Source organism: Gekko japonicus, unplaced genomic scaffold (assembly GCF_001447785.1).
Source record: "Gekko japonicus isolate JY-2015 unplaced genomic scaffold, Gekko_japonicus_V1.1 scaffold479, whole genome shotgun sequence".
Classification (NCBI taxonomy): domain Eukaryota; kingdom Metazoa; phylum Chordata; class Lepidosauria; order Squamata; family Gekkonidae; genus Gekko; species Gekko japonicus.
Window position 1 is genome coordinate 484,161 of NW_015169185.1, and position 17,113 is coordinate 501,273.

Genomic DNA, 17,113 nt, shown 5'->3' on the forward strand with positions numbered 1-17,113 from the left:
AGGAATGCAGGGGGCCGGGCTCCAGGAGTCCTCATTGTAGCTACGGGCCTGGGGTCACCCAAGTTTGCAGAAAAATCTGGTTTAGGTATGTGTGGTCCCAATCCTAGGATTTAGGTATCCACAGATGGGGGTCACACTTGGGAAATAGGTATATAGATGACAAAACAATGATTGTTTGCAGATGGTACTCACCTTCCTTCAGCATTTGGGGTATAGACCAAAGAAAAGGAAGGGTGCATAGTTTTTCCATCCCTCAGAACCCTTTTACATGGACCCAAAAATTCTGCAACAAACCTCCAAAAAACCTGCAGTAGAAAACTCTACCAATTCCCAAACACAGTTCAGTCAACATATCTGAATTTCATTGATACATTTTAGGTGGAGTGCTGATTGATTTCTCTAGTCCGACCCAACCAAAGCATAACCTACAAATGTGCGAAGAGGTACCAGAAAAGGAATTTTCACCTCATCGTGAGTTGTGTCCCTCTATATCCATCTTGCACTTTGCAAATGATGCTAAACTATAATTTAATCTTCCATGCTGAAAACATTGCTTTAATGTTTGTTTTGAAATTGCTTTTAAAATATATTTTCTTTTTATTGTACAGGTTAAAATACATATGTAGGCACCTAATCCAAGAACCAGTAAGAACAGCTTGAGCCAGTCTCTGCACTTTACTAAGCATGGTTTTAATTTCATAACTGACATTTACTTGCCTAGTATCCCATTACAACAGAAGAAATCAGAGTAGAAGAGTGGCTGTGGGATAAATATAGATTTTTGAGACTTCTTGCACTCTCTTAGGCAAGGTCATATACATTTGATATCCGATTTAAAATATAAACTTGTTTCAGCAGGCTACTGCAAGTGCCTCATGTCTTTACATAGAGAAGCAGGCAAGCCCTATACATATTTTCTAAAAAATGTTTCACTTTGCTCAATACAGCTTACTTCCAAGTTAATAAGCAAGGGACTGGAGTTTTGCAATGCAATAAAAATATCCAAAATTTGAAGTATTTGCAGAGCACTGAATTTTTAAAATAATGTGGTTAGACTCCCCTCCCCTTTAGTGTTACAACTATACCCCCACCCCAAAGAAGACAGCCTACATTGTGTGATATGAAGCCACAAGAAACTGAAATATTCCCAGGCTATGTCACATTGCTGGGAAAGATTGAAGGTCAAAGAAGACGGGGACGGCAAAGGATGAGATGGTTGGACAGTGTCATCGATGCAACGAACATGAAACTGAGCAAACTTTAGAGGACAGCGGAAGACAGGAGGGCCTGGCGGGATCTAGTCCATGGGGTCGCGAAGAGTCGGACTCGATTGTGCGACTGAACAACAACAATGTCACTGTTATTCTAAGACAGGGGTGTTGAACTCATTCATTATGAGTGCTGGATCTGACATAAATCAATGCCATAAATGCCATAAAATGTAATGCCAGGTAGCTGAGATAGAATTTTATAAAGCACACAATTAAAAAAAAATTAAACTTAAAATTAAAACATGCTTAAACATTAACACTCTTGCAATATTTTATTTAAGTCTCTGATAACTGACACCTCTTGCTCTGAATTATTGCATCAAAATCTGGAGACAATGCTTGTGCTGTAGCAATCTTGAGTATGCCATTCAGGTGTTGTTCAGGTGTGTATCTGTAAGTTGCAAACCTACTTTTGATTTATGACATTCATTACAGAAATCTCACGGTCAATGCTCTGAGCCCACCACCCAGGGGAAAACATGAAATGTCAGGGCATTGCAAACTTTTGTACATAAATTGCTTCATATGCTGGCCAAGTGAAGGCACCCTATCACAGACTGAGGGCTATGTGTTTGTCTACAAAACTATAGTCTTCCCCACAGAAATAACTACAGCTCGTATGAGGTAGTGCAAGAATAGAGAGACAGCAATGTATAGTGGTCAGTATCAGCCTACTATCTAGGAAGTCTAAGTTCAAAATCCCCAGTCTACAAAGGAAATGTGCTGGGTGAACTTGGTCTGGACACACACTCTCAGCCTAATCCACCTCACTGGCTTGTTGTTATTCCTCATCTAAATAGTTCACATTGCTTTCCTACTGAGAAAGACTGGATCACGAGGACATGAATACAGTGAAAAAGAGGAGGGGAACCGTTGCACCCAGGAGAGCCTTGGCATAATGAGCCAACAAAATATACACTCTCTGTCTGTAGAGAGGCAAAGAGCTCATACCTTGAATAAAACTTTGTTGGTCTTATAGGTGCTTTGCATCTCTGCCGTGCGATTGGGGGAACGGGACAAAGTAAGCTCTTGTTCTTTCCCTCTCTCCCCAGGAGACGAGGGGGAGGAGCCTCAGCCAATGGAGGGAAGAGAGGCTTGGCTCAGTAGCTCTGCTGTGTAATTGAGAGAGCCTTGCAAAGCAGGCTCTCGCACTTTCCCTCCCTCCCTCCACAAGGGAGGGGGGAGCCTCAGCCAATGGAGGGAAGACAGGCTTTACTCTGTAGCTTCTGTGCAATTGAGAGAGCCTGGCAAAGCAAGCTGTGATGCAAAAGGAAGCAGGAGAGAGGGAGAAGGAAGCAGAAGAGACCCAGTTGCTCGTGGGCCAGCTATGAACCCTGTGGGGGCCATATCTGGACCACATGTTTGACACCCCCATTCTAAGGTATACCAGGAACGTATCTGTACTACAGACTTTAAACCAGTTTGAATGTTATAGTCCCGCAGAAAATTCTGGGAACTGTGGTCTGTTGTGGCATTGTGAAAGATTTCTTTGTCTGAGATCAATAACCCCCATGCACACAACTGTAGTTTTCAAGACTCCTTGGCTGGCAGCCAACAGGTTATAAAATGTGCAACAGTGGTATAGCTTTCCTTCAGTTGAACAGGGATTTAGAAATAATATGTCAATGCATTTGTTAAGACCACAATTAAAAATAGCTGAAACATAAGAGTTTGGTGTAGTGGTTAGGAGCATGGACTCTAATCTGGAAGAACTGGGTTTTATTCCCCACTCCTTCACATACAGCTGCTGGTGTGACTTTGGGTCAGTCACAAGTTGTTTCAGAGCTGTTCTCTCAAAAGCAGTTCTCGAAATAGCTCTCTCAGCCCCACCTACCTCACAGGGTGTCTGTTGTGGGGAGGGGAAAGGAAAGGAGGTTGTAAGCGGCTCTGAGAATCCTTCAGGTAGTGAATGGCAGGGTATAAATTCAATCTCTTCCTCTTCTTCTAAATATTTGCTCCCTTGCTAAAAGCAATTACTGTTTTTTTGGGGGTATGAAAGTACTTGGGTCCTCAATAAATGTACAATTGCTAACTCTCTATCCCCTGCAAAATAAAGTGAAAGCCTTGGACAATTACTTGGTTGCTTGGCAGTTACCAAAATGCAGCTGCTACAAAATTGGCCAGAAACAATTTTATGTTTAGTCATAGGCAAAGCTCTTAGATGGTATACTCTTTAAAGTGGATTTTAAAAGTGCACAGTTGCTCATATAATTAAGGAGAGTTCAAAATTCTCAGTACTCAGCTGACACACAACTTATTTCTTTATTCAGATTTAACCCCTTCTATCCTGAAAATTTAGGACAGATAGCAGAACATATAAAATATAGATTAGAAATACAGTGAATATAATCATAATAAATGTTGCTTGATATTGGCTTAATATTCACCACAAAAAGTTACTGCAAACAGAATGATGTCATTACATGTTGCCTCCAAAAGGTGGTTGGCTCAGGCTTTGAACAGTCATCCCAAAATGAAGTTCACTCTTGTGTATAAACCATTGAAAATACATTCCCTGTATGCATCCTGCAAAGTATAATCAGGCAGTCTTCCATCTGACATAAGGTAAAGGTTCCCTTGCTCGAAAGCCAGTCGAATCCAACTCTAGGGTTGCGGTGCTCATCTCCGTTTCAAAGCCGAAGATCCAGTGCTGTCTGAAGACGTTTCTGTGGTCATGTGGCCGGCATGACTAAACACCAAGGTGCACGGAACACTGACATACAGTAGTATAGATTAGATTTCGGAATGCAATATGCAGATGAGAGTCTTTGAGATATGGAAGTTACCACGGTCTTTGTAGATTGAAACGAGCATATTCAGGAAGGCAGTGCAGATGACATGTCGCTGAAGTCCCATAAGGCTGAGAATGTGATGGACCCATGCATTCTTGCACTAGCTAGAGTCTCTGTACAGTCTTCAAGAGAAGTGAAGGGTGGAATGATCAGCAATAATAAAGACTCTAGATTATGAAGGCATGATTGACAGTTGCCATGCCCAAAGAGAAAGCTTCACAGCCTGCTGATTGTAGGGATTCAGCAATCAGAGAGCTCGACCCAGTTTTTCATCAGAACTGAGAAAAAGTGATCTGAACTGTCATCTTCATATTAAACATCGCTGTCTGCCATGATACACAGAAATACATAACAAATGAGATGTTTGGATTGGGCGAAAAGGCTACACTCTCTTGGTTATGACAGGCAGTTATGGGAAACGGTACAGAAAGACACAAACAGGCAATGGTTTGTCATACAGACACATGAAAGTAAAATGAATGGAACCACAAGAGCCCAATGCCTATTCAAAAGAAAGGGCAGATTATCAATTTTCAAAATTTAGATTTATCGGGTAATTCACATATTAAAGAGTAGTACAAGACTGGACCCAAAGCTGTTTCTTCACTTTTTCTAATAGGTTGAGTGCCTATCAGCAGAGCAGCACAACAAGGTCACCCACAGTTCTTATAGTAATGTGGGATGTGAAATTAGGGTTGAGAAAGGCATGCTATGATGTGTGCAGCCCCTAATCTTAATTCACCAACACTCCAACCATTCTGAAGCTAAAAGGATAAAGGGATGGAAGTGGGATTAGGAAAAATGCTTCCTTCAGTTCTAATTAATCACAATCTCATCCCCAAACACTCTTTAAACTGCAAAGGGCACAGAGCCTGTATAATACTTTGGGTGGCTGAACTTAAGGTCCAGAGATGCATCACACGAGGCATACATTCTTTAAGCATACTCCCCACCCCCACCCCGGGCATTCTCCCCATACAACAAAGGCACAGAGAGGTAAAAACATTTCCTCTGTTTTTACTGTTTTCAGGCATGGATGATCAGTTTCCTACTCACTTCCTTCAGACCTCAGCACCCAGGACAACTGCACTATAGCACAAGACTTCTGAGGTACAGTGATCTGGAAACTAATAATCCCATTCCAAGGCTTGGCAGGGTCACACCATTGTCTGTGTGGGATTCTCCTTTCTATTGATTGTGAGCCCACACCCTGTAACTATGATAGCTTAAGATAAAATAGAATAAACACAGTTGTATATCCATTCTTCTTCTTCATTCAGTGGCATCACATGCTGACAAACCTGTATATATGTTTAAAAAAAACAGGAACAAGGTCATAGCTGTCCATTATTCATATTTAGCATTCAATTGCTATCTGGCACTTATTTACTACAACATTTCCAACACATAAATTATTTTATTTTTCTTAATCTGTTCTTGAGTTTTTATCCCATAGTTTCCTTGAGAGACAGGGATAGTTATATCATTTTTATTAAAGTCTAAAGAATAATTTTATATATAACGGCTCAGTACTATTTATAATAAATAGTCCACAGAGCCACATACAAGCAACCTTGATGATTGGTAAATATTTTTCATCTCTCATACAAAATACAGTGTAGCTTAGGAGGAAGGGGTTGAGGAGGAGATTACTAAAGAGCAGGAAAGATATCCCTTCTTATACGATTCTTCAAATGGAGATCTTCTGCTGTTTCTCTCAAGTAAATTTACTTGCTGGGGGGGGGAGGCTGTTGGGAGAAGTGGTAACTGGGAAACATATTTAAAAAATGAATGGCAAGCATCCTAAAATCTTCTTCAAACCTTCAGACCCCACCCCCAAATGCTGTGCTGTTGGGGGATGTTTGTCTGGACAGCTTCTCTCTCAGGAAATGACAAAATAGCTATGTTGAGATCCTTGTATGTGACTCTCTGCTATGTTGTTTATGAAATGAATGTTTTGATGAACATGGAATCCTTATGCAGAATTGTACGATAGGAAAACAAATTTCATGACAGCATGCAAAATAATTTGGCCTCAAGTGTAAATACCTCAATCATATAATCATAACATGTTTTCAAAATCAATGCTATTATCTCTTTTTCTTCATTAAAACATTTCTCATTTTTGCTTTTTCTGAATTGCAGTATTATGGGCTGGACTCAAAGATGCTCTTTTGTGAGTAAATTTTGCAAATTTCCTACTCCATCTGCAGACCCCTGTGCTGCATCCCATGCTATTTCTGAGGGTCTCCTGGCCCTCAGGAGCAGCTTTCAGGGATTACAGAAAACCTGGAATTCTTCTTGTGTGTTGAGGCTTTTTTGTTTTTTTCTCAATTTGGTGTTCTCAACCAACACTACTTAAATAGTTTTCTCTGAACTTAGAGTTATGATTTCATGAACAGCATTACCATCATGGATCTGGGTGCCACTTCAACAGCAAATGCATTGAGTCCCCTATTATTCACACAATTTTTACTTTTCTCATTGTTGATGTGAATTATTGTTTTGCCTTCAGTCTGTAAGAGGAGAAACAATATTAGTTTCAAGATATCCAAATAGTATCCATCAGCAGAATGTCTCATTGTCTTGGTGTATTATTGTTTAAAGTATTTACTACATTTATGTTCAACTGCATTATATACTCCTTGCAATCAACTCCAGTCAGTAATCTAGTAGCTGCTTGTGTAGTGGAAGGGGGGAAGCTTGATGAGCTGGGATGGATTGTGTGTGCTTAAGTCTCAGCATCGGCTTAAGTCCCATTAAATCTGGTGGACTCAGTAAAGAGCTTAGGAGTGTGACTTGATTCCTTGCTTCCCTTAGAGAAACAGGTGCTTCCAGTGGCCAGGTCAACACTGTACTTTTTATGCTAAGTCTGCCAACTGGCCCCCTATTTGGCCCAGCCTGATCTTGTCACAGTGATCCATGCCATGGTCACCTCCAGACTAGACTATTGCAATGGGCTGCCCTTGGGGATACTTTGGAAACTTCAGGTGATCCAGAATGCAGCTGCCAGGCTGGACCAGCTCATCTCGGTCTACCCATATACAGCCAATCTTAAAGCAGCTGCACTGGTTGCCAATTCCGGATTAGGTTCAAGGTGCTGGTTATAACCTTTAAAGCCTAAATGGTCTGGGACTGGCATACCTGAAGGACCGCCTGCCTGATATAACCCCCCATGCTGCTCGCACTCAACATTGTGCAATTTTTTTAACAGTGCCTGGTCCTCAGGAAGCCTGTCTTGCTTCCACCAGGGCGAGGGCTTTTTCCACCATAGCCCCATCCTGGTGGAATGCTTTATCAGAGGAGACAGGTGCCTGCAGGACCTGTCAAGGTTCTGCAGTGTGTGCAAGAGGGAATTGTTCCAGCAGGCCATTAGCTAATCCTTTTATTTTCAGCAATTAGTGGTCTGCCAGATGTTTCTCTTTGGAATGTTTCTAGGAACTGGGAGAATGTCAAGATTTTAACTGTTTTAATGATGAACCTTATGGTTCTGTTGTATGTCTTCTAAAATGTTGTGAACCACCTGAAGCCCTGTGTTGTGGGAGAGGGGTAGTAGATAAATCTAAATCTAAAAAATAAATAAATACAATTAAATTTATGTACGATGAACCTGGCCTTTAGCTTTATCAATACAGGAATATTTTCAGCATCAGGATACAAGTTCCAGCTCAAACCACTGATCACAAGAATCCTAAAATGGAAGGTCCAGAATTAGGTATGGTCTGCTGTGGCTATGACCTAACTTTAACATCTTAGGCAAGAAGCAAAAGTACAAATACATATTTCTAAGAAAATTATTGTACAAGCTTAATCCATTATTTATGTAATACAATACCTTGTTTTCAATTACAGAAGTGATCCGTGCATCACTTCTATATGTGTAAGTAATTATATTTTCACTGTTATCCATTGACTTAGCATCTCCTTTATTAACGACATTCATACAAATGGCTTTGTTAAGTTGCCCGCCACTTGTTTCCAGACAAATGGGTTTAATTTTGGGTTTGCACTTTTCTGCATAGATATGAATAGAAAAAGGACATGCCTATTGGAAAAGGAAAATACAATCATTATTCCCATCATTGAGCTATTTCCTTACCTTTTCAATTTTTGACTATGATACCAAGATTTATTTGCAGAGATTTCAAAGCAGGACAATGGGAAACAAAAGATTTTGGGAAATTACACTGAAAATGACCTTTGGTATTATCTGGGAAACCAAAACTGCAATGTAATCAGAATAAGAAGCTTTCAACACATAGAATGCTGCGCCACCCCTTCCCTATAGCTGTGCTAGGTCTGCACCGGCATAATTAGGACCATGGTCAGTGTAATTGCAACAATCCCTGCACAGATGTAACACTGCACCACAGTTAAGACAAATGGGAACAGGAACATGCAAGCCCGCTGCTTTGGCAATCAAATAGCATCAAGTATACCTGAACCAAATTTCCAAGTTAAACTGGAAGACTGCTTATTCTCATAAGGCCATGGATACATGAAAAAAAGATAAAGAATGCATACATACAGAGCTACTTTTCTGGGTGTAATGTATTGAAATGATTACATGAATCACCTCATAGGACTCCCCTGTTAAGCTTCGAGCCAGACCAGGGCTCCTCTGAGCGAACTTCCTATTGGTCGCTTCGTAACAGCGACCAATCAGAACGATACCATTCCCTAGGAGGGAAAGACTCCCATTGGTCTTTATTCTAGCAATCTCATTGGTTGTTATTTGTAAATAGGCGTGGCTACATTAGCCCGGTTATGTTTAAAAGGAGCATAAGCTCCCACTGTTTTCTGTTCTGGTTTCTTACTGAGTTAGTGCTTGCTCGTTACTTCTAATAAAGCTGAATCACTTGCTGAATCACTGTACAAGTCCTTTGTTAGCGCGATCTAACACTGGGGTTTTTTTTGTTTTTTTTAAAAGGCTAAGGAGGGTGTTAACTCTGCTTGGGATTGCACTATGAGTGCGAGAAACACCACCACCGTTGCAGGTCTTCCCAGTGAATGTATTAATTCTAGCCTATAGTTGCCAATCTTGTTGCTTTCTCTTGTCCCACTTTAGAAAATATAACGCTTTACCTTTTGGTGACAGGGGTGATATTTTTACTTTGGAAAATAATATTGGATATGGCAGCAATTTAACTTTCTATCCAAGTTATGATATAATACTTTGCTCAAATTCTAGTGTGTGAAACCAGAGACATGTAGATATAGTCAGACTATACAACTGGTTCACTAGATCCAATGGAAGAGCCACTTACACAATGAAGAAATATTAAACATTATAGTTGCTTATTCTTTGTATCCAGTTATCTATCATACCTCTGTCAACTCCATTGCTTTATTGTAGCCCATTGACATCAAAGTAATCCAAAGATCACTAAGATCCCCTCCTCGGTCACTGGCTTCCATGAGATTCAGATCCATAAATCCCTGTTTTGTAAGTTCATTGTTCTTTGTTTCAAAATTCTCTATTTTAAAAGAAGACATAAAGCACCTATTTTCACAAGTAACAGTGGGAACCATGAAAAGCAAACCTGTACAGGAAAAGCAAAAATTGGCTTCCGTCTTTTGTCCTTCCTCTCGTCCCTCCATCTCTTACTCTGTCAAAACGTAGGTTGCAAGCTTCTTGGGGGCAGGGTGTTTTTTTAATTTATGAAACTCTGTAAAGTGGCAGTGTAAAAATAATTATGATTTTGATTAGATCTGTGTCCTTCTCTCCTCCTTGGCCTTTCCCAAGAACCTGCCTTTAAAGGTCCAAATAGCCCCACCCCTTTCCTGGGCATATAGGACCTCTCTCTGAGGGAGGGTGGTGAGTCACTCCTCCCCTGGCACACCTACTAGGCTGCTGGATGTCACTCCTCCCGCCCCCTAGCTGCCCTCCCTCCTACCCTATTAGTTATGCCAGGGCTTGGGTGGGATAGGCTGCCAGCTCTCAGCCCTGCCCCTGCTTCTCCCTGGCCCTTCCTGTTAGGCTTAGTTGCCCTGGTGCAGGCTTCTCTGGGTCTGCCCTGTCTTCTACCCTGGCTTATCTTTCTGCAGGCCATTCCAGACCCACCCTGGCTTCTGCTGAGGCTTGCCTTGGTACAGGCTGCTCTGGCTTCCACTGAGGCTGTGGAGGCTGCTGTCTTCACTGGGCCATTCCAGTGCTGGGCCCCAGCTCGTTCCTCCACCTATACCAGGAGCTGGAGTGCCAGGTAAGGGTCCTGGGTTGTTGACCAAGAGTCTGCCAGGCTCTATGTCAGTGGAGGTGGGGCTGCTGGGAGCTGTGTCTTCCACAGGGGCAGTAGAGAGTCTGGTCCTGAGTCCAGCAGCATTTTCCGGCAACCAGGTACTCTTATTATCCCCTGCATGCCTTTTAAAATGCCGAAATGGCCATCACCTACCCCCACATGGTTCTTTCAGCACTTGAAAAGACATATGGGGGGGGACAACAGTGCCTTGTCCCACTGCATCTGTGGGCCTGCTCAGGATTGGGCCTTCTCAGGTGTTTTAAATTGCCCACATTATGTTTTTAAAAGGTGGTGTTCCTGTGCTGGACACTGACATCTAGTTTGGCCCTTAGAATCCTAGCTTGTGTGTGTGTGGGGGAGGAACAATTCACTGGGTGCTGCCTGCATTTGGGGATATCAAGGGCAGCTAGAATTTTTTTCACACTCTACCTGAGAAAGGAAGGAGCTAAACAGTCCATAGATATGACAAATCATGCTTGTGACTGTTGCAGCAAACTGGAATTTGTTTGCAGCTCAGCAGTGCAGCCTAAATACAGCACAGGTGTAGACCACATACACCCTCTAACGAGGGGCAATACTTTCTACAGTGAGCCAGCCACACCCAGACCAAGACTGGGGGAAAGAATTATTGAAAAGCAAATTTAGTTCTTGTAATTTTCAAATCACTTCTGGTAGTATGAAACACTAATGAAGTGTTTTAGTGTCAGCAACCTGAAGTGTTCTTACAGCACAGAATTTAAAAATGTTTTTCTCTGGACAGCAATGCTTAGTCTTTACTATGTATTATTAAAAAGAGGTTACCAGTTTTTCCAATGCTGTTATAAACTGCTTGAACTCAAGATTTATGATGTTCATTTGAAGCCTCCAGCTGATTAATTGCCATGTAATCCATCCACTGTGTTTGCTGTTTACTTCAACATGCACACAAACCTATTTCAAGTGTCATTGCCACATTTGTTCCCAAAAATGCACAACAAAGGAAGAAGCAGAAGAAGAGATTGGATTTATACCCCACCCTTCATTATCCGAAGGAGTCTCAGAAGGGCTTACAATCTCCTTTCCCTTCCCCTCCCCACAACAGACACCTTGTGAGCAATGCTCCCCCTAAGTTGTAGAGTCTTGTGGGCACAAATTCTACTTTGTGAGCTACTTTCATTAAAGTTGTGAGCGAGCAATTTGGCTACTGCATAAATTATTTTGCTTTGGAGCCATCCTTCCTGAGTTAAGACAAAAATGTGTGAGCCAGAGGCTAAAAAACTGTGAGCTGGCTCACACTAACTCAGCTTAGAGGGAACACTGCTAGTGAGGTAGGTGGGGCTGAGAGAGCCCTTTTGAGAACTGCTCGTGAGAGAACAGCTCTGAAAGAACTGGTAACTGACCCAAGGTCACACCAGCAGCTGCATGTGGAAGAGTGGGGACTCAAGCCTGGTTCTCCCAGATTAGAGTCTGCACTCTTAACCACTCCACCAGACTGGAGACTGGTATCTTTTGTCTCTTGCTTTCTCTTTGTCTCTCTTCTGCATTTCCGATTCTCAAATATGTACAAGCAAACATACACAATGCAAATGCTGGAAAAGTGCCACAGTCCAAAAGTTTAGGCCCATCCAGTGGGATTTAAAAAAAAGTTTGAATAATCAATCTCAGTACCCTATCCAAAAGTACTTTCAACAGTCACCTCAATTTCAAAGGTTTGCCATGCTGAAACAAAGTTTTTTTCAAAAATATTCTCTTGGGGTATGCAGAAATAGTATTGCAGTACTTAAGATCCAGGTGATTACATTAAAGAATGTCTACATTTCTGCCCCTTTATTAAATTCTAAAAAGTTCTGAAAATTACCATCGAATACATACCCATATATAAATAGATGCTGCAAAATATTTAGGATGAGAATCTATTGCTGCATGGAATTGCAGCACACAGAAATTTTATGGAGACTTCTCTTCTGAGACTGTTATAGAGAATCATGGAATGTGAGTCTTTCCTTGAAATAGCTACGATGTGAAATGAGACAACTAATTAGCTAGCATGCTCGTTCAATGAAAAGAATGCTAGACTGGAGGGAATACTTCATGGAATTCCTGATTCTACTTTGAAACCATCTATTGTGGCTCTTGCATCTGGACAAGCTTTGCCTGTTTCGTCCATTGGACTTTGATGTACATGGACAACTGATTTTGTACCTGGTATGGACATAGGAAATTGATGGTTTTGTGATTGTATCAGCAAATAACCACTACACAGTGGGATTGTACATTCTTTATTTAATATAGTTTGTTTTGTATACAATTATACACAGTTGTTCGGGTTTCTTTGATTTATATACTGTGTAAGTACTGGTTTGTTTGGGCAAAAAGTGGCAGCTTTAAGACCAACAAAGTTGAACTCTGGGTATGAGCTTTCATGTACATGCACACTTAAAATCTTATACCCAGAATTAAACTTTGTTGGTCTTAAAGCTGCCACTGGTCTCAAACGTTGTTCTATTTGGTGGTAGTACACAATACACTTCAGCATTGAATGCCCATTTACATTGCTCCATGTCCACTCATCCAATTTCTCTTTTAAATTGCTATAATTAACAATACAAAGTCCTTGGGGTGGGTCCCCATCTGCAATGAGGATTGTCCGTCAGACATGAACTTGTGAGCAGTGGGAGCTCAATTCCCAGGCACACAAGGCCCCATTAGGATCAAGGCTGCAGCACACAGGTAGAGGATGCTTATGCCTTCCCTCTCATGTTCTTTTCCAGATCTGAAATGCCCCTGGGAGAACTGCTACTTGCCTCACTAGGAAAACCTTTGTGTACCCCATCAGTATATCTGGAGCCTGCAATGAGGCAAACTGCAGTCTCCCCAGACTGCTTCAATTCAGGAAAATGGCAGGAGGGAGGCTGAAGTCCACCCTCCTTCATACCATGACCATAATCTTTATGGCCATGCCTATGAATTGAGTTCCTAAAAGGGCAACCCCATGTGGATTGTGCAGAACTGAGGAGGACCCAGGGGAACATGTAATGTGCTGTTAATGAATAGTATTACCACTATGGATTTTGATTTCACTTTGGTGGCAAATGGGTTCTCATGGTGGCAAATGGGTTTTCACAATCAATCATGGCATCCATGTATTAAAAAATTACTTTAGTACACTTTCCCTAACTTGTGGCACCAGTAGCATTACTGGTTAGAATGTCAGACTAGGATCTGGGAGACCTACATTTAAATCCCCACTCTGCTATGGACACTCACTGTGCGACGTTGGCCTAGTCATTCTCTCAGCATAACCAGCCTTACAGAATTGCTGGTGCAAGGATAAAATGGAGGAAGAGAGAACACTATTGTAAACTGCTTTGGATTGCCAATGGGAGTTTAAATATCTAAATAAATAAGATCAAGTAAAAGGTAACATAAAGCTGGACTACACTGGGAGCTTAAGTAGAAGTGTATCAGTATTCAGTTTGAAGAGTAATTGCAGTGCTGCAATTAGTTTTCTTAACACTTACAATCCAAACTCATGGGATTATGCGAATATACAGAGGTGTGCATGAGCGAGGTGAGATTAATTTGTATGTCACGTAATGTGTTGTATGAGCACAAACCCAATGCATACCAAGCAGATCCAAAAAGTGAACAGAATGGAGGAATTGGAAGTTCTGTCTGTGAAGAGGTGCCATTCAATTGGAACATGTATAGTTTTAGAACCCACTTTGTGCAGTTCAGGAGATAGATGTGCAAGGAAAATCTATTTTACACAAGTGGGAACCCGCAAGAACTCGTGGGAGGCATCTCATTGTAAGGTTCCACAGCCAAGCAAATGAGTACACGCTTATCATAAGGTTATACTTTATTGTCAGAGCTATAAAGGCAGTAACATCATCACTGTTAGGAATGGCTACGTTCCTACAAGCATAATGGGACATAGGGTATTCGTATGCACCCCCCCCCATCCCTAGGCCAATCGGCCTGACTCCCACACGCGGGAGAATAGGACCCCAGGCCGTTAAAGCCAAGGCTGGGAATCGAAACTAGTCCCACGTGTAATTGATGGGAAGACACTACACAGGCAGCCTACAAGGTCAGAGATAATAAGGAACGAAGGAATGCAGCAGCAGTTGGTACACAGGTCAAGCAAATGCACTCCTGCCCATAAACATCATGGCAGCATAACTGACACTCATTTTCCCTTCCCCCACTATTTCATTTTTCCCTTTCCTGAAAGCTCCCATAACCTATCCCCTTTTCCTGCTTTATTCTCTCCTTCTAGGGTTCCAACCTGGAGACCTCTTGGAATCACAATGAATATCCCAACTACAGAGATCAGTTCCCCTTCAGGTTGCCAGCTCCAAGTTGGGGGTGGAGCCTTGGGAGGGCAAGGTTTGAGAAGGGAAGCAACCACAGCATGGAATGATGCCATAGAACACACCCTCCAAAGCAGCCATTTTCTCCAGGGGAACTGATCTCTGTCATCTGGAGAGCAGTAGTAATTCTGGGTGATCTCCACCCCTCACCTGGAGGTTGGGAAGCCTAGTCCCCCTGGAAGAAACAGCTGCTTTGGAGGATGCAGTCTACACCACACTGATGTCCCTCTCCTGCTCAAACCCCACTGTGTCCAGGTTCCACCCCCCTAATTTCTAGGAATTTCCCAAGCCAGAGTTAGCAACCCTATCTTAAGGTAAAAGTAAAGGTTCCCTTGCTGGAAAGGACAAAGAAGAAAAAAGGGGGAAAAAACTGAACCTAAACCTAGAATTCAGAACCTAAAAAGGTTAGTCAAGAATAGAAGAGGGCCAGCACTGAAAATATAATTATGAAACATACAAAAATATACATGTATTTATTCAACATAAATTAAAATAACAAACAAGGGCCCATTCATACCTCATATATAAATATAAAAACATACAAGGGGTAATAAGATAGACCTTTAATGAGGCTATCTGATCCTCTGTGCAGCTAAAAGACCCTGAAAATCTCTGGGCCATTTCAGCTAAAATCCCAAAATAATCAGTAAGGACAAAGAAGAAAAAAGGGGGAAAAAATTGAACCTAAACCTAGAATTCAGAACCTTTAAAGGTTAGTCAAGAATAGAAGAGGGCCAACTCTAAAAATCTAATTATGAAACATACAAAAATATACATGTAATTATTCAACATAAATTAAAATAACAAACAAGGGCCCATTCATACCTCATATATAACCTTTTTCGGTTCTTTTTTTTTCTTTTAGAGATGCCAATGTTGGATCAGGCCAAAGGCCCATCTAGTCCAACACTCTGTCACACAGTGGCCAAAAATACCAGGTGCCATCAGGAGGTCCACCAGTGGGGCCAGGACATTAGAAGCCCTCCCACTGTTGCCCCCCCAAGCACCAAGAAGACAGAGCATCACTTGCCCCAGAGCCCCTATCTATACCTTGTGGCTAATAGCCACTGATGGACCTCTGCTCCATATGCTTATCTAATTCCCTTTTGAAGCCGTCCATGCTTGTAGCACCCACCACTTCCTGTGGCAGTGAATTCCATGTGTTAATCACTCTTTGGGTGAAGAAGTACTTCCTTTTATCCGTTCTAACCCGACCGCTCAGCAATTTCATGGAGTGCCCACGGGTTCTTGTATTGTGAGAAAGGGAGAAAAGTACCTCTTTCTTTACCTGCTCTTTCCCATGCATAATCTTATAAACCTCGATCATGTCACCCCTCAGTCGTCTTTTCTCCAAGCTAAAGAGCCCTAAGCGCTTTAACCTTTCCTCATAGGGAAAGTGTTCCAACCCTTTTATCATTCGAGTTGCCCTTTTCTGCACTTTTTCCAAAGCTATAATATCCTTTTTAAGGTGTGGTGACCAGAACTGCACACAGTATTCCAAATGAGGTCTCACCATTGATTTATATAGGGGCATTATGATACAGGGGCATTATGATATTGGCTGATCTGTTTTCAATACCCTTCCTAATAATCCCCAGCATAGCATTGGCCTTCTTTATTGCAGTCACAATCCCTTGCTCGAAAGGTTCTGAATCCCTTGCTCGAAAGCCAGTCGAATCTGACTCTAGGGTTGCGGTGCTCATCTCTGTTTCAAAGCCGAAGAGCCAGCGCTGTCCGAAGATGTTTCCGTGGTCATGTGGCCGGCATGACTAAACACCAAGGCGCACGGAACGCTGTTACCTTCCCACCGAAGTGGTACCTATTTATCTACTTGCAATTTCTTGCTTTCGAATTGCTAGGTTGGCAGGAGCTGGAACTAGAGATGGGAGCTCACTCCATCATGCGGCACCCGGGTCTTGAACTGCTGAACTACTGACCTTCCACAGCCTGCAGTTCAGCATCTTAACCACTTGAGCCACCACAGCTCCTTATCTTATTCCCACCCAAAAGCTAACTGACTTATCTGCCCTTCTGCCTTAAGCTGTCCATCTCCCCACACAGCAGCCTCCACCTAGGAAAACTATGACATAGTTGCGTGGTGCCAGCCACTGGGCCAGGCTCACTTGCATGGTGAGGAACTCTCAAGGACTTGGGGGGGGGGGTCCCTAACTTTCCCCTGTATCCCCCCCACACACACTATGTCCCCACGGCAGCCCCCATATCATCTCCCATTTACCTGCCTCATTCTTTCCGTCTCAGCTATTCACCGACCTATTATTTGCCTCCCATATTCAGCTTATTTACTTCATTTTTAAAAAATGCTTTTATTTATTACCATATAAACTAAAAAAGCAATACAAATAACCACTGAACAGAGGAGAAAAATTGATTATAAGAACCAGAACCCAGGTACAATGCGCAATACACCACACAATGGGGACCAAAGCAGCTTCCAT

At 42.1% G+C, this 17,113-nt stretch overlaps 1 protein-coding gene across 1 annotated transcript in view; it reads right to left on the reverse strand.

Moving 5' to 3' along the window:
* Positions 1-3,928: 3,928 nt before the first annotated feature.
* The window catches only part of EFCAB7 (EF-hand calcium binding domain 7), a 57,367-nt gene continuing 44,182 nt past the window's right edge, over positions 3,929-17,113 (reverse strand). Inside the window, exons 12-15 of the mRNA XM_015416179.1 lie at positions 9,392-9,540; positions 7,899-8,108; positions 6,472-6,579; positions 3,929-5,364 (exon numbers count right to left, since the gene is read on the reverse strand). Of these exons, the coding sequence (XP_015271665.1) occupies positions 5,290-5,364; positions 6,472-6,579; positions 7,899-8,108; positions 9,392-9,540 (542 nt within the window). The 3' untranslated portion in view covers positions 3,929-5,289. The remainder of the gene's footprint in view (positions 5,365-6,471; positions 6,580-7,898; positions 8,109-9,391; positions 9,541-17,113) is intronic.